This window comes from Podarcis liolepis, assembly GCF_965112155.1.
Source record: "Podarcis liolepis genome assembly, chromosome: 2".
Classification (NCBI taxonomy): domain Eukaryota; kingdom Metazoa; phylum Chordata; class Lepidosauria; order Squamata; family Lacertidae; genus Podarcis; species Podarcis liolepis.
In genome coordinates, this window is record NC_139555.1 from 38,251,788 (window position 1) to 38,271,527 (window position 19,740).

The window sequence follows — 19,740 nt, forward strand, 5'->3', positions numbered from 1 at the left end:
ACACAGCTACCATGTAGCGGAGATCCTCGATTCCAGGTGGAAGGGAGATCAAGTAGAGTATTTGGTAATGTGGGAAGGGGAACCGGAGTCGGAAAACACCTGGGTTAGGGCAGAGGATGTCAATGACGAGGTTTTAATAGAGACTTTTCATCAGAGGTTCCCACGTAAACCTCAGCCTGTAGCGAGGTTCCGAAGGGAATACTTTGCCACCACCGACGAGGAAGAGGAGTTGGAGGGGTTCCCAGATTCTGAAGAGGAGGAGGATTCAGCTGGCCAGGACGACGATCGATGGAGAGAATTGTTCGAGACGTCAGAAGATGAGGAAGATTCGTTTCGGGGTTTTAGCCCTTCACCTCCCAGGGGGGAGGAATTGGGAGGGGGTGAGGGGGGCCCTGGAGGGGAGGTGGATGTCAGGGAACTGCCATCAGAGCATCAGGTGGTGGAGGGACTCAGGCAGGATGAAAGAGACTCAACTGCTGAAGCAGGGACCAGCAGGGGGAGGAGTGGGTCTCTGAGGGAATGCGAGCAGGAGGGAGGGCTCAGGGAGGCTTCCAGCGAGAACAGTGGGGAGGTATCGGAGTCTCCCATAGGGAGACCCACACCTCGCAGGAAACTGTCACGCCGTGAGTCCAGGAGACGCGTTTCCGTTAAGGAACTTCTTTGCTGGAAACGCTTCCGCAGACAGCCACTGTCGGACTCTACTAGTGACTAGAGCAGACATGTCTGAGGAGCTCCGTCACACACGGAGGTTTGTGGGGTCGCACAAACTCTGAGGGAGCACGTTTTCACGCACAAGCAGCTAATCAAACCCTCACATTAGGCATCTGAAACTCGTCACATAGCTGTAAAATCTAGAGAAGACATATTATGCTGGAAATGAAGGAAGTTTATGAAGAATATTTGTGTTGTCTGGTGGTGTAAACTCGCCATAAAAGTGCATTAATGAGCTAAGGCTTCTCCACACTTACCTCTCTGCCAAACTTTGCAAGCACTGCTCATGCTTTAAATCCCACAAAGGTATATTTGTTGTCTTCCTGCTAGACAACACTATGGCACATATACTTCTCTGAATAATAATAATAATAATAATAATAATAATAATAATAATAATAATAATAATTTATTATTTATACCCCGCCCATCTGGCTGGGTCCCCCCAGCCACTCTGGGCGGCTTCCAACAAAACACTAAAATACAATAACCTACTAAACATTAAAAGCTTCCCTAAACAGGGCTGCCTTTAGATGTCTTCTAAAAGTTTGGTAGTTATTTTTCTCTTTGACATCTGGTGGGAGGGTGTTCCACAGGGCGGGTGCCACTACCGAGAAGGCCCTCTGCCTGGTTCCCTGTAACTTGGCTTCTCGCAGCGAGGGAACCGCCAGAAAGCCCTCGGCGCTGGACCTCAGTGTCCGGGCAGAATGATGGAGGTGGAGACGCTCCTTCAGGTATACTGGACCAAGGCCATTTAGGGCTTTAAAGGACAGCACCAACACTTTGAATTGTGCTCAGAAACGTACTGGGAGCCAGTGTAGGTCAGTGTAGGTTATACGGTCTCGGCGTAGTGAGGTACATAGTGAGGTACAGAGCAAAAGGGGGAGGGGAGCACATTCTAGCAACAGGCATGAAGCTATTGGACAATACGCTGCCCGGTTTAAGTAATGGCTTTGTGGAAGATCCAAGATGGCACACACAAACCTCTCACAAGACCACCATCCCTAGTAATGGGAGGAGAACCACTGTGATATCCCAGTCACAGTGTAACAAAACAATAGACTTCAACCCTTCCCTTAATATCTTCACAGTGAACATCAAGGCCACACTCTTATGAGTCAATAGACTTAATTAAGAGAGCTCTTAAAGAGGGGAAACAGAAACTTCCAGGTTTGTAAGTGCTCAAGTATCTTATAATGAACTAAGCTTGTGCCAGCAAAGCCTCAGCAGAAACAGTGCATGCATTAAGGAGGAATGGGATATATCATGCCCAAGGCAGGTAGTACTGTTGCCATAGAGGGATGCAAGGGGCATGGACCAAAAGCAACGGCTATTCCCTTCTCCTTGCTCTATACTGTTAGGAAAAGCAGCCTCACACCACTAGTTAGTCGGCTGATCAAGGCCAGAACTCACCAATTATTTTCCTATCCAACACACACTAGGAAGTGGGCTGTTGACCGGAGACTTCCCTTTTACATCACAGGACAGTACTGTACATGCTTCTACAGGGGCAGTATTTCATTGACGTCACACCCCCCCCCCCTTTGTGTGTATTCAGCATAGGTTCTAAGAGCACCTACATACATACAATTGATTACCACCCATTGTATGTGTCATCAGGGATCCTGGCTTTTCCGCTGTCCCTGAACACAAAGTCAGAGCCTAAGACTATACAGAGCTTGGGTGTACAATAAGTAATGATAAATAAATGTAGGGGGCAGGGCCAAGGCCAGCATGTGTGTAGACCCTGCTCTCCCTTCATTGCACATTCACTGCAACACATGCACTTTCCCACATATGATAGGAACATCCCATGATACTCCCCACTCTTAGCATGAAGCAACAGAACTCCTTGGTGAAGGGTGTATGGCTTGGTAGGGGCACAGGAAATACACTGGTAACCAGAAGAGGGTTTTTAAAAAAAAAAATCACATATATCCGAAGGACATGAGAAATATTGATGAGAACTCAACCCAGACTTTAGCTACAGGATGCCTAGTACCATTTGAAACTGGCAAGAATTAATATTTAAGATGAAAGCAGGCTTGGACATTTTCTTTAGGTGAGGAGAGGGCAGAAAGTGGAAGGGATGAGGCATAGTATTATAAGGAAGATCTAGAAGACTTCCATGCAACATCATACGGTATGGGGGAAAGGGTTTTAAATTATAGAATCAAACAACTGCAGAGTTGGAAGGGACCCTGAGGGTCACCTAGTCCAAGCCTCTGCCGTACATGCAGTTCCTTTTGCAGGACCCCCATACAGAGCAGCCAGTGCACACCATCCCTCTTGCTAGTTTGTGTCATATGAACCTCTATTCAATAGAGTCCATTTGGAGAGTCCATTTGAGACAGCCAGATTTGACAGTGCCAATCATGTATTTGGAAAGGGTGTAGATTTAATCCAGCTACAGTCATACTTCGGGTTGGAGTATGTCATACTTTGGGTTGAAGTAACGGAGCGCGTTAATTCCAGGTTTCGCCACTTGCGCATGCGCAGACGCTCAAAATGACATCACACGCATGTGCGGAAGCGGCAAAACGCGTCCTGCGCACGCGCAGACGTGCCTTACGTTCTATTCAGGATGCAAACGGGGCTCCGGAACGGATCCCGTTCGCATCCCGAGGTACCATTGTACCTCTCTCCTAAAATAGATGGCTGCTACTGTCAAAGGTGGCTGTTCAAAGCTCTGCACCAAGGCCACACTGAAACATAAAATAAGAGAACCCATTGCAATAGGAAGCAGCATTTTACTGTGGCATTCTGCAAAATCGGTAGAAAGAAAAGTCTGCTTTTGAAGAGTGAGGCACTGAATTTGGAGTGGGGGTGGGACGGAACTCTTACCAACAGGTTACAACATCTGGAACATCATGAGTTTATGCAACAGGGTTTTGTAAGGGGAACACCCTGTTGTGTTCCTACTAGACAGCAGCAGGGCCTCTTGCAATATGATTCTCCAGACTAAATCAGACCCAAAGACAAACCATTAAACAAAAGCAGACACTCCCCAGAAATGTACAATGCAAACATTAAGCAGTCAACAGGAAAATGCAGACTCGCTTACAAGCCTCCAAAACAACAATCTGTACCAAATTATCTTTACATGAGTGGGTGGAAAGAGGGACTGAATAGGCAAAGTCCCTTGGAGGACTAAGAGAAGTAGGAACGGTGTTGTTCTTTTACTTCATGCCAGGTTGGAGGGCGGTCAGAAGTACAGAGTCCCCCTCCCTCCCTCCCTCCTTCTTCTCTGACCTAACCCATTGTCTGGCATGAAATGAGAGAATGAATCGTCTCTCTCTCCCTCTCCCCTATGTGTGCAAAAGGACGCAGTAAAGCGCATGGCCACAAATAATGGCTAATTTGTTCACCCTTAGGTATTCCTCACTTGTTCCAGGAAGAAACCACCCAGTCCCTGGAAAGGTGGCCTTACAAAGGGAACAATTATGTAAAATGCAGAAAATAAGGAAAAGATGTCAATGAAAAACAAGCAAGAGTTTTAATAAGTTGTTGCAGGCATTAGTATTTCATTACCTAGCAATCATGACCGTTGCTTTTGGAAGTTGGTAATGGGAAACTATTCTGGTTAGGGAAGGGCTGCATGAGCCAAGAGCAGCCTTGGCCAACCTGGTGGCCTCCAGCCAGGTACTTTCTGGGGTGGAGGGTGGGAGGTTAGTTTAGCAGCCAAGGCACAGGACAGCAGAACTTTGTTTCGGGGGGAGGAAATTTGGCATCTGGAGATCCCTACGGCAAGCATGGACTTGAGTTAGTCACTCTTGATTCAGCACAGCGAGTGTGGTCTTTCCAGAGTGAGCCGTTGACGTGGATTAGATACTTCCTCAGGTCACACACATACTGTGAATACCACTTTCCAGTTTCGGGAAAGAGTTGCAGATGCTCTGCGAGTGGCAAGAACAGAATGTGTCGCCCCTGCTTGTCTGACTCAAACGGAGCTAAAGGAAGCATCCGGTAAACCAGACCTCAGACGGCAATATGAGAGTTCTTTGGCAGTGGCAGGAAAAATGCAAATTCATCTAAAGTGGAATGGATGAGGTCTCTGGAGGGCTTGTTCCTCAACTGAAAAGAGAAAAGGATCACAGCTGTATTGCATCAGCAACAACAGCAGGAAAGCCCTTCACAGGCTGACAAATGCCTTCCAGCTGAATACACCGCCCACACAATTGGAAACCTTAGCCAGCTTCCCAACACATTGGTCATAAAAAGTACACTTTAACCAGTTAATTTCCTAAATTGCGTAAGGTCAAAAAAAAAAAATCTCACACACAACAATGGTGGCAAAACACAGCTACGCTGCATTTCTGAAACGGTTTTAACTGGTAGTTTGGATGCTTGGGGACTGACTCAGACATGAGTTTAGAGTAGCCTAATTAACCATTAACTTCCTGTACACAAGAGAAGAGGTTAATTCATGGAGAAAGCAAAGGTACTTTCTCTTCCAAGCACACACATACAAGTCATACAACATACAGAGTTAAGCCACCTGTTTTCATTGGAAATCCCGTTTTACTTCAAATTTCTGTGTTGTGGGGGTCTCAACAAGGAGAGTGGCTAGATCAGCTTTTGCCACCAGTGTTTGTCTGAACTAATTCATGGGGTGGCAAGGGTGATGTAGTTTCATGGTACTGTTTAACAGCAGTAATGGCTGGCACAAGCTGATCGGTCATAACATGAACTCCCATGCTCTGCCCGGTGGGAAAATAGATACCCCTCGTGGAGACACAAAAATGCAACCCAATAGCAAACATGAAGCCCCAGCTCAAAACAAGCAAGATGGCCAATTTCTTTGCATGTTAAAATAACCAATTTGAATCTTAATCCAGATATGAAATAAATCTCATAGCATAACCCATCACTTATGCCTTTGCAAATCTTAAGAACATATTGCCTGAATCAAGGGGTACAGGATGAGGTAAACAATGAAAAGCGTATTTTAAACCCACAAAGTACAACTCAAGTAAATTAACTGAGCAATACTTTCAGCAACACCTTGAAGCACTCTTTAAAAGATTCCCCATGACTGAAAAATAAAGGGCTATCACACACTGAGCTGGCAATGACTAGCATCTAGTTAAGCTGATTGACTTGTAGCATCTGTATGGAAAGGGAATTTGTGAATAGCCTACTGGGGATCATATTTCTACGGAACAAGCAGTACCGCTTTGAAGCAGAGGAAACATTAAGAACACAAGAAAAGCCAGCTGGATCAAGCCAATGCCCTATCTAGTCCAGCATCCTGTTCTCACAGTCGCCAACCAGATGTCTGTGGGAAACCTGCAAGCAGGATCTGAGCACTCTCCCCCTCCTGAGGTTTCCGGCAACTGGTATTCAGATGCATTACTGCCTCCAGCTGCGCAGGAAGAGCACAGCAATCATGGCTAGCAGCGATCAATAGCCTTCTCCTCCATGAATTCACCGAATCCTCTTTTAAAGCCACTCAAGTTGGTGGCCATCACTGTCTCCTGTGGGAATGAGTTCCAAAGGTTAACTATGCACTGTTTGAATAAATACTTCCTTTAATCTGTCCCGAATCTTTCAACATCCAGCTTCATTGGATGTCTACAAGCTTTAGTGTTATGAGAGAGGGAGAAAAACTTTTCTGTGTCCACTTCCTCTATGTCATGAATAACATTATAAATTTATATTCATATAATCTCTTACTCACTGCAACCTTTCTTCACGGAAGTCACGGACAAGGAAGACATTTCCCTATCAACTTAGGAAACATTTCTTTTTTAAAGAGTTTTTTGTTTTTTTTAAGAACTGGGGCAAACTTATTGACTACATTCAAACCATCATCCAAACAATGGCTTGGAGGACCCTGAACAAGTGCTGCTTACAGAAGTTCATCTGGCTTGAAAGAAGAAGAGGAGGAGTTTGGATTTGATATCCCGCTTTATCACTACCCTAAGGAGTCTCAACGCAGCTAACAATCTCCTTTCCCTTCCTCCCCCACAACAAACACTCTGTGAGGTGAGTGGGGCTGAGAGACTTCAAAGAAGTGTGACTGGCCCAAGGTCACCCAGCAGCTGCATGTGGAGGAGCGGAGACGCAAACCTGGTTTACCAGATTGCAAGACTACCGCTCTTAACCACTACACCACACTGAAAGGGCTGTTCCAACTACAGCTTGCCGGTTGACATAATTGATTCAAAAATCCTTCCACAAGAACTCTTGGCTTGGATTTTTGGTAGCTTGGGACTGAGAAAGAGCCGCTTACAGTTTTCACCTTTTATGTCACTACTTGTTTTCTAGCAATAGCTTCTTCCTGAGGCAATCAGCCAGCAGCAGTAATTTCCCCCACAAAGCCCCTCTAGGTGAGGCAACCTCATTTTGAGAGGAGTTCTGTGAAAATACTGTGGGCCCCATTTTTCTCTTCAGAACAATGCTATTTCGTGATGTAGGCAAGACGAGGGGGTCAGCACGAATGGCAGCTGCCAGCCAGTGGTCGTGAGGAAACACAGTACCAACACCAGTGCTTGTTGCAGCCCCCACCCCCAGAACTACCAACATGCCCCCACTTCTCTCCACATCTGAGTGGAGGTGCACTGCAGTTCAGCCCTAACTAATATCCAACATACACAGCATTTTCAATGGCAGTTTAAGGGGAGGTGAAATATGAAGGTTATGTAAGCGCATCACTTCAATGCAGCGTTTACACTGCAGCCAGTGGCATTGTACCAGTTTTCAAAACATCAGTGTCTTACTAAGAAAATTTTCCATTTGCAGCCTTCCCCATCATTAAGTTAACAGAATCCCCTTGAGCAGATTTTCACAGGGTAACATAAATATTGGCAAAGAACTTTTAGGGCACTATACAGATTCTCTTTCTGTGGATTTTAAGCCCTTCCAAGACCTTTGATACCCAGTACATAGGTTTTTTCCTGGATGCTCAATTCACTCTTGCATCGAAGAAAAATATTATTATTCCTAGTCCATTCCCAGGGGACTGGGTAGGCATGCTTCTTGCAACTGCAGGATAGTCCTCTTAAAAACAAACAAACCAGGATAACTCCCCTGGGGTCCCACCCTTCTCTCTGTCCAGCCCTAGGTTCAGACATAGGACAGTGTTTGGGAGGCAACAGGGATACTACCACCACCCCTATTAGACACAATATAGTCTGTATCAGGGACTCCTGTGCATCTTGCTATCAACCTCATCACCATATCACTGCAAATATACAGTGGTACCTCAGGGTAAGTACTTAATTCATTCCGGAGGTCCATACTTAACCTGAAACTGTTCTTAACCTGAAGCACCACTTTAGCTAATGGGGCCTCCTGCTGCCGCCGCGCCGCTGGAGCCCGATTTCTGTTCTTATCCTGAAGCAAAGTTCTTAACCTGAAGCACTATTTCTAGGTTAGCGGAGTGTGTATCCTGAAGAGTATGTAACCTGAAGCGTATGTAACCCGAGGTACCACTGTATTGCCAAGGAAGGAATGGTCTTTCCCACTCCACAGGACTAAGCATAATTGCTGCCTCCAACAATTATAGCAAAAAATTTCAAGGTACATTTCAAATCCTTTCACTGCATCTACTTTGGGAATCACTGTGCCCATTCAAAACAAACAAACTAAAACTGCTGATTAGATTCCAAGCACACTGCATACAACACCAGCCACTAATTTACACTTATTCACTTCAGGCTATTAAGTGACGTACAAAAAAGATACTCCGTACTGAAACTGGTCTATGAAACAACCAATGATACTTGTCCAATTGTTTCTTCCACTTAATGGTCAGGGCATAAAAAACAACAACACACAATGGAAGTGAGGAGGGGGAGAAGAGCTAACTTCTCCGTTGAGCTTACCTTGCTTCTCTCCCTTGTATACAATTCACATACGTTGGAATGAGTTGCCTTTGAATCCAGACATCAGCACTGATCATGAAGTATCTAAACTCCGTCTCAGACAAACTCTCCCTATATTCATTCCTGCCACTGTGTTACGCACACGTCAATCTCGATTTGCTCACAACATGAGCTTTCGCAATCTGAACAAGCCCAGAGATATTTAGTTCCTGAAATTCCAGTATAGCGAAAGATTCTATTTGAATACTGCGATATTTTGTAAAATATGGGGATGATCTATTTTGCCCAAACAAATTAGACACACTAGGACCTTAAGAGTGGTCATGGCTGAGGAAATATTCAAAGAGAACACAATAGCTATCTTAGCCTTTTGGCTGAGGGTTTCGGACTACAACTCCTATCATCCCCTGCCAACACAGCCCCTGTGCTGGCTGGGCAGTTGTAGCCCAAAATATTGGAGGGCACCATGCTGGAGAATATCGGACTACCAGACACAACCCTCCCACACAGATTACAGTCAAATGTAATAACTGCCAGAAAGCAGTAGGGAGAGGCAGGGAAATACAGGACTCTTGAAAATTAAAAAGGAAGACTGTTACAGCCTCTTCATAGTGAACTGGAACAAAGACAGTGTTCATTATGGCAACAGCTTCTGAAGTTATGTCACATCTACTCAGAGATGGCACTGTCAGAAACAAGGTATCTTCCCAGTTTACCCTCCCTTGTCTATGGAGCAAGGACAGTCCAGGATCAACTTCAGTGGCACAGCAAGACCAGTTCTAGAAAATCTTTCCAATTTCTGTTTCTGAGAAGTAAATTAAAAGTGAGGTGGGAGAACAGAAGTTGAGACAATCCGCTTCTGCCATATGTATGGGATCTCCTGTGTGTTTGCATGTAAGCATTAAGGAAGAACATGGCAAAGATGGAAGTTGGAAGGGCAGCTATGTCCCTTCCTTTTTTTTTTATAAAATTTTTATTTGGTTTTCTGCTTTTATAAAGACAAAACATACACAAAGAAAAAACAAAAGACAAAAACATGTATAGAATCAGCAAATCCCCATTTCATAACCTTGTTCCCTGACTTCCCCCCACCCCCCCTCATGCATCCCAGTTTCAAGATTATGTCAGCAAGTTGATATTTCTCCTCTTAACAGTCTTGTTCATCTTATTTCCTTTTTATAATTAAAAATTAATTTTCATAAGTTGGACTTAAGTTCTCTTCCATCGATTTTCATTTTATCTTAATTAAGAGTCATCTTAACCAAACCTAAAAGTCTTGAGAGTTTTTAAGAGTCTCTTCTTCCCTCCCTCCCATCCCCGGTTTTTGTCCCTTCCCAATAAAAATCCAAATTCGAAGTTCTCAGCCTGGGTTCCTCACGTCCGAGGCTTTCAAATCTATTTCCGTCCCTCTCCGCCTGTCCTGTTGGTAGTCCTTTATAGCAGTCGTCAAATCTGGGAGAAGTTCTTTCACCATCAAAGTATGTCCTCTTCCAACAAGAAGATTCAAAGGTAGCTGCTGAAGTATTTCCACAAAGTCTGTCTCTTCCAAGTCAAAGTCCAAACGGAGGCCCCAATCATATTTCTTTATTTTAAATTCCTGTACTCCATTTTGTCTTGGGGCCTCCTCCTTCTTCTTCTGTATCTCTCGCAGACTTGTGGTGGATATGCTCCCAGCGTCTCCTTGCTTGTATTCCACAGATGTCAGCTTTTGGTTGTTGCTTCCCAGGATTACTTCTTCTTTTTCTTGTTGTTTAGTCTCTTCCAGCTCTGTAGATATTGTTTCCCAATCAGCTGTGGATTCTTTCTTATTAAGGTCCTCAATACAAAGAGCAGAGTTGCCTGTTCCCAAGGTCATAGTCTCAAGTTGTTTGTTCATGGCCAAGCTGTGCTCCTGTAAGATTCCCACCAATTGAAACATCCTTTCGATTTCCACTAGTAACTTTCCTTCCACAGCCATTGTATCCATTGTATCCATTGTAGTTTCACAGAGTTCCCCCTAGGGGGAATCTGGTTACTTATTTGCCTTTTCACCAACAATCCTTTAACTGATTATTATTACTTTGTTTCCAACAGTTTCAGCTCAATTATAACTCGTCTTAGTCCATAGGAATCTTAAATGACAATTTCTCACTTTAAACCACCCGTTTGGCAGCTTTGACAGCTGTCAAACTCCGCAGCTCTAACGCAGGCACAAAGGCAGGACGTTCCCGAGCCCGGGAGGGGGGGGTTGTTTAAAACAAAAGGAAGGTTTTCAAAACTCCACTCTCCTGCACAAAGTTTCCTTTAGTAAAATCTTGGAAGTTAGTGTCCTTTTTGACTCACCCCACCAAGGGTAGGCTCTCCAGCTTATCTCTTGTGTCGTTGCTTAGATGGTCTGCAAGGGGGGGGGTGCGGACTTCCTTTTAGCACACCCCCCGGTCGTCTCCAATTGAAGGTAAAATTTTTATAAAGTCCCAATCCGTCTTACTCACGGGTGATTCTTTCAGTCCAAATTTTCAAGGAAGGAAGTCAGCGCTCTCCGGTCATGGCTCGCGGCTTCGCTCCACCGAGGTAGCGATCGACTCTCAGTGCCACGCCACCCCCGTATCCCCTCCGCAGCCTTTAAAAAGGCTCTTTGCGAATCAGGGGGGGCGCTTAAGGCACCCGCCGAGTCTTCAGTCCGCAGGCTTCCGCGCCTGCGGTTTTTAAGGGTCCCCGCGTCGCCGGCGCGGCAAAGACCCATCCTCAGTGGAGCCGATTCCCTCCGGAGCTCGGAGGGAATCCGCCATTTCCAGATCGCGTCAACCCGGAAGTCAGCTATGTCCCTTCCTCCCAAACTGTTCAAGATGTGATAGATGCATGGTGGGCACTTTTATCATAGAAGGGGGAAGCGTCTCACAAAAATGATTCCCACAAGAACTTGAGTTCCTGAGTTCAACTTTGACTCTCCATTACAGAAACCTTGGGTGTTTTCCCTCCCTAATACTCTGTAATATACTTATGAGAGACAAAAGGTTCATCCAATTAGGGCTGTGTACACATTACAGTACTGTTCACTCTGGCTCCATTTTTGAAACCATGTGCACACGACATTACCCAGGATCCAGAGCAATCCTGTAGTTTCTGGTAAAATACTGCGTTCTAATGCAGTTTACCTCAAGCCAGCCACAATGCAACTTGAGCACTGTTTCCTTATTCAAGTCTCATCTGTGAAAGTTTCCTTTCCATCCAGATTTCTTATCAGACGACCAATTCTTATCAGACGAAGATATCACTGTCCAGTCTCTCCCACTGGTATACACATACAGAGGGTGACTTCAGTACACATCAACCCTTGCTGGTGTGTACAGTGATGGGCAAATTTGACTTGAAACATGAGATAAGAACAAACCCCCTCACTGTGTTTTAAACCAGTAATTTGTACACAGATTGAACTATAATGAAATCAGACCTACCCTACCAAGATCAATAGACCCAAGTTACTCAATGAGACTCCTCTCAGTAGGACTAACACTGGATTCACTCCAAAATGTTCGGTACCTGGGATGTAGAGGAGACTTTATCTTGGCTCTTCACAGGGCCTACTTTAACAGGAGCTTTTTCACAAGCTGCGGCAGAATGGCCCTTCCGGCTTGTTGCAAGCAACCTTTTCTTCTACAGACACCTGGAGCCACCACCCTGCATATGTTGCACAATCAGAATTCCATGGGAGCTTTGTCAGCCTAACATCTTGAAACAGAGGTGGGCCAATCCTGCAGGCATGAAATGCTTAAAAGAGCTGGTACATTCCAGCTTTGGGGGCAGGGGTCATGCTAAGGCGGGCCTTGAGATCACAACACATTTATCTATGGGAATTTCACAAGGAGGAGTTCTTCTAGGTTCTCCATAGCTTTGTTTTTTAAAAGAACAAATCAAGAATTGGTACCGCAGCCTTCCACTGAAGAGCACAAACACCATCCTTCCTTGTAGGGAAGGGGGGGGGGAGAGGACAACTTGATCATATGAACCATCAGGGATGCCCACCAGACTGTGAGATTAACAAGAAAACAATAGCATGTATGACCAAGACACTAAACATGAATGGGAGATTATCAGGACTTTTTGTGCGCTGGGGACAGCTGACAGGATAGTGTTGACTTTTCTCCCCACAATAGGCAGGTTCTGCTATGTTTTGAACACTACACAAAAGCCACATGGCAATTTCCCTAAAAGGCTACAATTACTCTCCTCCAAGAAGGACAAAACATCGCTGACAGCCACTGATTTTCTAAACGACTAAATGCCACCAGCAATAAGCTAGGCCAGGCCACCAGGCCACCAGAAACCCTGAGACATCTCTGAGAAGACTGTCCTCTCCCAGTAATGGGACACAAGGCTTGCAAAGAGCCCACTGTTGGAGACTGCGAGATACCCAAGGCAGTTCAGGCCCAATGCTTACCGTTATGCTCCAAAACGACAGAACAATGTATTAGAAACAAAGGGATTTTTAGTAGTTGACTTCACTGCTTTTGTATATAAAAGGAAATGAAAGAGAAATATATCCTGTTTGGATAAGGTTTTATGGAAGACAAGCAATTCGGTATATTTCATCCATTTGGATTTATATCTTGTGTCAAAGGAGAGGCTACAGTCCATTCTTCACTGCCAAGTTTGAAACAACCTTGGATTAACAAGGAACAGAAAAAATGCATTCAATTATTTCCTTTTTCAATCATTTTAAACACCCATTGCCTGCTGTGAGGGACAGCTCCAGCCTTTAACCCTCAGCCAAAAAAACCCTCTCTTCTCAATGCCTAAGGGAGGAACTAGGAGTGTGCAAACAAACCCCCACACTATCAGTAGGTAATAAACTTGGATCAGACAGATGGTTGGTGTGCATCCCTCAGCCCCTGTAAGGCCAAACATGCCAGTCCTCCCCCTGCTGGCCCTCTAAGCTCACCCGGGGTAGCAGGAGCTGGGATGGCAGGGTCACGAGAGGGTGCAAGCCAAAGAGCCTCCTTGGGCAGCCACACCAGTAGCCTAGCCACACCCGCTATTCATGGGGGTCTTTTAGCAGCAGCCCTCCCCCACTCCCTTCACACTAGCAGAGGCCGCTCCTCCACCAAGTTATGGGAGCCTGTTCTGTTTTTTCCGGAGGTTTCGTTTTATTATTTTGGTCACTGCGTGATTAGCATGCAGAGGAAAGGCAGGGTGTCTCGCAGGGCTTGCTGTGAACAGCAAAATGAAATGCATTACCAGGATTACTCTGTGGGCCACTCTGATATAATGTGCAGCCTCTGGGTTCTGTGTCTAAGTCCTCCTGCAGCCCACTTGGTTCTGAGACATTGGACCGCCCTGGGTTAAATCAATTGAGAGCACTTTTCAGAACACCCCTAGCACCATTTTCAATGACTCCATCTTTCAAAAAGACCCCTTTAAAGAAACACCCAACTTTACAATTCTGCTTCAAGCTCTCCTCCCTACAAAACTCAATTTTTCCAGTCAATAATATATATGCTATTGGTTTTCCATGACCTTTACATTGGCTGTTCATAATAAAAATAGGTGTTACCCTTTTAAAAAGGTTTGGGGGAGAGGGAGGCAAAATCCTAACAACATGGCCATACACACTCCAGATCTTTATAATATGCATATCTTCATAGTGAACTCATGTGAATATTTACTAAGTGACAGCTCAAGCCTCATGGAGAGCTAGTGGTCCATAGTCTCTGGTCACAAGAGAGTAAAATTCCCTGGATTGGTTCCTGGATACCATTAAATGTGAGGCCAAAAGCTCTCCACTTGGTCACATGGTAAAGGTAAACCCGCAAGTGGCTACCATGCAGTGGGTGTTTGTTGAATTCCTGGCTTAGTTTGCCAAACTTTAAGCTTTAATCTACAGGAACTCATAATATGGGAACAGAGAGAGGACAGGTGCAGGAGAGGGAAAGTATCAATTTGTTATTGCTGGGAACCCCAACTTGCTTTTTCTCATTAAAATCTATATTAAAAAAACACACCTCAAAAGTTCAAGTTTCATCAGAAAAATGTTCTCAGGAAGCACACTGGAGCCATGCATACATGACATTAGCCACAATCCATATCTATCCTGTCGTCTCTGGAGGAATACTTCTGCCTGATGTTTTCCTTCAAAACAGCTTCCATGCGATTTGAAAACATAAACTTTGTTTTTTTGAGATAGCTGTTATGTATGTGCAGATGGCAGCTTCATGAATAAAAGTTCAAGGGGGCTGCAGTTGCAGGGAAACCCAGCAGGTAATGCAGATCAGGTGAAGACGTCTTCACCGCTCTGGCGTGTAGAGCAGCGTGAGGGGAGAGGGGAGATGACCTCACTGAAGCAGCTAGTGTGTATGGAGCTTCTTTTATGTATAATTTGTCCACTCTCCTCTTTCAGCACCTGCATTCATGTCAATATACAGCGAACTGGCAAATGGAATGCCTAGCTATGGCTGGAAATTGGAAATCTGGAGAAAGTACAGTACACGTTTGTTATGAAATGAAAAGAAGTTTACCTCAAAAAATGCGAGAGTGAAGGAGGCAACTGAGAAGTTTCATAAGGGTGTATGTTGCAGCACATTCCAAAAATCACAGTGCTTCTTTTTTCTGTTGATGATTTTTGTTTCGAATGTCAACACCTCTGTTTCAGAATTCTTTGACAAAGAAATTTTTATCAAGTGTGATGCTCTTTGCTCTTTGCAGTTTTGATTTTCTCTGTTCCTCATCACAAACAGAAAGTCTCAATTAAATTTCGGACTGAATCACTTTTTTAAAAATAATAATAATTACAGGTTATAACCAAATAAAACCTCTTAGAAGGTGATGTCTTCACAAGAATGTGAGCATGGGTGGGGTGGGATGGGAATCCATGCTGCACCCAAATCCAATAGAATTCTCACCTTAAGTCTAAGCCCTGGACTTACAGTTTTTGAATCGATCAATAAGCCCATCAAAGGATGCTGGGTATATCAGAAGCAGGTGTGCCATATATCTGAGGTGAATTCGATTAAACTGTGTTCAATTTGCATAGTATATTCAAACAAATTTGAAAAGGGCCATTGGCTTCGTCAGTTAATATAGAATCGGAGAAAGAATCGTACACAGTACTTCAGTGTATATTAACAATCCTTCTTTGCACTCATTAGTGCTTTAGCTATGTTTATAACTAGCAATACAGGGTCATCTGGGAGAAATGAAAGTTTGCTAATATCTAAGGCAGGTTTGTAGACCCTCAAGGGCACTGCTGCTGAAATTCCCTAGTTGTTGCTGCTCAGGTAGGCTGCTCTTGCTCAGAGCTGCTGTTCAAAAAAGTAAAATAAATAAAGAAATGCTGGCTGTTATGATCAGATTTGCAGTAGATGGCCAGGATCACATCCCCCCTGCTTTCTCCTTCTCAGGTAAGACTACTCAAGGGCTGAATTTGATTTGCTGAGTTCAGCAGGAGTAATAAGAAGCTGCCGCAGTGCTGCTCTGCTTGTCCAGCTGCCCCCACTAAGCCTCCAAGTAAGGTGACATCTTTTCTTCTACTGCTCTGAAAATCTATTCAGTATTTCCATGCTGAAAATCATGGAATCGTAGAATTGCAGAGTTGGAAGGGACCCTGAGGATCATCTAGTCCAACCCCCTGCAGTGCAGGAATATGCAGCTGTTCCATACGTAATGACTTGCACCTGGGACAGGTACCCTATTACCTCACACCTAGCTCTAGCAGGAGGAAGGGCGGGTGTAAGAATAACAAATAAATACATTACAGAACAACATTTAACTTGCTTGATTAAAAGGAAATCTCTTCTACCAAAAAACAAAACAAAACTTTGGTTCCATGCCCGCCTATGTTTGACGACAAAGAATAACAAAAAAGCCTGGAACAGAAGTTGCAATTCATTAATGCCTAGAAAGCATTAGGATAAGAGATCAGAGCCCTTGTGGAATGTGAGGTGTCACCAAAAGACAAATGCATTATTTGGCTACGTACCTGATCCTAAAAAGAAGGAAGCAGAAAACCACGTGGCTCAATACAAGTAATACAAGAGTGTCTACTTTACATCAGTTGGTTGTGAAAGTATGGGGAGAAGGGGACATGCTACAATGCAAGCTGAACTGTCAATTAGAAGGAGAGCTTTATTGTCTGAACATAAATAATTTGCCATGGGCTCCTGTAAAATTCAAAACCTAATTTAGCTGTCATCTCCCACCCTGTAGGATGCAATCCCAGGCACTACACATTTGGAAAATGGGAGCAGCTGCTAAGGGCACAGCTCGAAGCAGAAATTCTCACTATTTGGGCGATATTAATTCTTCATGGAATGTGTGGCAAACAAGCCCAACCAGAGTTGGGGGTGGGCGGGTGAGGTGGCATTGCATCCTGTTGCAACAGTTTTAAATCCTGCTTCTGTCTGATGCACATTTCCATAGCAAAGGATCAGCCCGTCAGTCAGTCACTTCTGGTCTGATGAAGATTTAGCTAAGCCACAAAGAAAACCCCCTGAATGGACACGTAAGGCATTACGGATTTCCTGCGCTGATGCTTGGGGAAGTCAAAAGTTTCCAAACGTCCTTTATTTTAAAAGCGGCAGGCCATATTTCAAAAGTACACCCATGGTTGCAAAACATCACAGCCCCACAGACATTTTAATGATTATTTCAGGTCCATGGCCTGTAGTGTTATTTATTTGGTACTTCCATGTGATTAGGGCTATTCCAGCCCATAGTCTTGTCCCTTCTGAGGGTGGAATGAATTCCCTACCCATAAATGCCCAAAGGCAGCAATGAAACACACACACTCAAAGTAACTTGCACAGAGCACTGCCCACAGTGTTGAGACACCGTCCCAGAGGAAATACCAACACTCAAAGTTCCCACAGACATACCTTAACAAGGCCCAGGTTTGGGGGCCAAGTGAAGTGAAACCTTTGATTTAAGCGAACCCATTTGTCTGTCATTCTGCTAATTTGTAATGTGGATGCCAGGTCAGAATCCAAAGTTGCTTATTCCAAAAACCTGGGATACGGTATCGCCAAAACTTATCCCACTAAATTCCTGGCTCTGGTCCATTCACCCACACCCTCCTTTGGAGTTTTGGCTCATTTCCCCCAAGTGGTGGATGCATCTACCATGGGGGTGGGGGCTGAGAAGGAGGAGGAGGAGGTGGACGTGGACATGGCAGTATGGAAATGAAGAAGGAGGAGGTGGTGGTGGAGAAGGACAAGGAAGAGGACAGACTGCTCCTATGTCTACAAAGAACAGAGGAATGTAGATGCATGGAGAGAAGGTGCCACTATTCAGTCCAGGCAAGGTTCCCAGGGACTGCTAGCATGTCCATTCTGTCCACAAGAATGCAAAAATCTATCAAAATCAGCTCCAAGTCCTGACTATCCCAGCAGCAGCAAAGTAACTGCTATTTCAAGTTGATGATTGCTTGCTAAAAAACTCCTGAACTTTTATGAACTTCCATCCCCTGGGGTTATCTTCTTGAACAAAAAGTGAACTTTTTGTTCTCCAGAATCCAAATTAAGACTATGTGGTCACTTGAGAGCAGAAGAGGAAATACTAGAAACCCAGGCCTGAAATGTGTCAGGATTGGAATCTGAATGAGAAACTGGAGAAATATCAAGCTTTTTTTTTTTTTAATTCAGTAAAAATTATTAGCTGCCTTAAGTTTTTAGAGAATTCAGAGGAGATAAACATTTATGCATAAAGGGATCACATAAATGAAGCTTACCATTGGTGAAAGTGTTCACGTAGTACCTTCGCCCCTGGGGAGACATATAACTCTGCCAGCCAGGTGGGAGGTGGCCATTTTGAGCGTCTTCTCCGACTTGAGGAATGACCTTCCTAGGTTTCTGATGAAAGGACAACAGAAAAATCCTGTTAAAACTTGCTTCCAAAGAATGATAAAAAGATTGGACAAAACAGGTACAGTACGAAATTCTGAGGTATCTTTTATTATTCCTGGTGGTAAGATATGGGAAATAAGAGAGGCAAACACTTCTAAAAACTCAAACACCCCAATTATCTTCCCATCTGCAGCCTGGGAAATGTATTCAGACTATCTTCTATAAAGCACAGACATTCCCTAAGGGCAGGGAAGATGGTGGAATGTCGTGGAGCCAGTATTGTAGCTTTGGCAATCCAACATATCATTGCATGTGACTTTTGGAAAACAGAAACACAGAGCACTGTCTCCAAGGAGAATTAATCATATAAGCAGATTCTGTGTCCATACTAGGCTCATAGACAGACAGCTATTCTGTTATATAGCTATGCTGTACAAATCATTATTATAAACACAACATGCCACCAGTACACCAACTGAACACCTATACGGTCAAACCTCAGCTCCCGGACGCCTCCATTTTGGAACATTTTGGCTCCCGAACACTGAAAACCCGGAAGTAAGTGTTCCGGTTTTCGAACTTTTTCGGAAGCCGAACGTCCAACGCAGCTTCCACTTGAGTGCAGAAAGCTCCTGCAACCAATCAGAAGCTGCGCCTTGGTTGTCAAACATTTCAGAAGCCGAACAGGCTTCTGGAACGGATTATGTTCAACAACTGAGGTTTGACTGTAATACACATCTGTAAGAACAAGCATGATGAAAATTATCAGCAAAGGCAAAAACATACTATGGCAAATGGAATTTCCCCCTACAACCTAATGGTGCTCCTCAATTATGATGATTGTCCAGCATTATTCCGTTATCACCCGTGAAATGTACTGTATTTTTCCGTGTATAAGAGGCCCCCATGTATAAGACGCTCCCTATTTTTGGGTACTCCAAATTAAGAAAACACCCCTCAGCACTACCCGTGTATAAGACGAGCCCCAATTTTAAATCTTATTTTTGTTTGTTTGTTAAAAAAAAACCTAGTCTTATACACGGAAAAATACAGTATATTCAGCTGGTGGTATTCAATCCTATAAACATACAACTGGCTATCAACATAGGTAAGGTGTCCTTTTGGCTTCTGGAAGGGGATTTTTAAAAAAAGCCTCTCCAAATCAACCAAATGTGTGTCCAAAGCTTCCTAAACAAAACAGCACTCCAGACTCCACCTTGCCATTTTAATTTTCTTGCAGTAATTAAACCTGCAGAAGCAGTAATGGACAAAGATTTAAAATTCTAGAGCTCCAAGCTTTGGGGGAAATTATCAAATCTTGAGATTAAGTTTGGCATTTTGCCTCTAGGTCCAGCCAACACTCTGGAATCTGTGGCAAATGACCCTGG

At 44.3% G+C, this 19,740-nt stretch overlaps 1 protein-coding gene across 5 annotated transcripts in view; it reads right to left on the minus strand.

Moving 5' to 3' along the window:
* The window catches only part of GAS7 (growth arrest specific 7), a 146,091-nt gene that overhangs the window by 62,160 nt on the left and 64,191 nt on the right, over positions 1 to 19,740 (minus strand). For all 5 annotated transcript variants that reach the window (XR_014522122.1, XM_083487598.1, XM_083487599.1 and 2 more), the window contains exon 2: positions 18,238 to 18,358. Coding sequence is in view for 4 of the 5 variants with exons in the window: in XM_083487598.1 (XP_083343724.1) it covers positions 18,238 to 18,358 (121 nt within the window). In the remaining variant the exon portion in view is untranslated. The remainder of the gene's footprint in view (positions 1 to 18,237; positions 18,359 to 19,740) is intronic.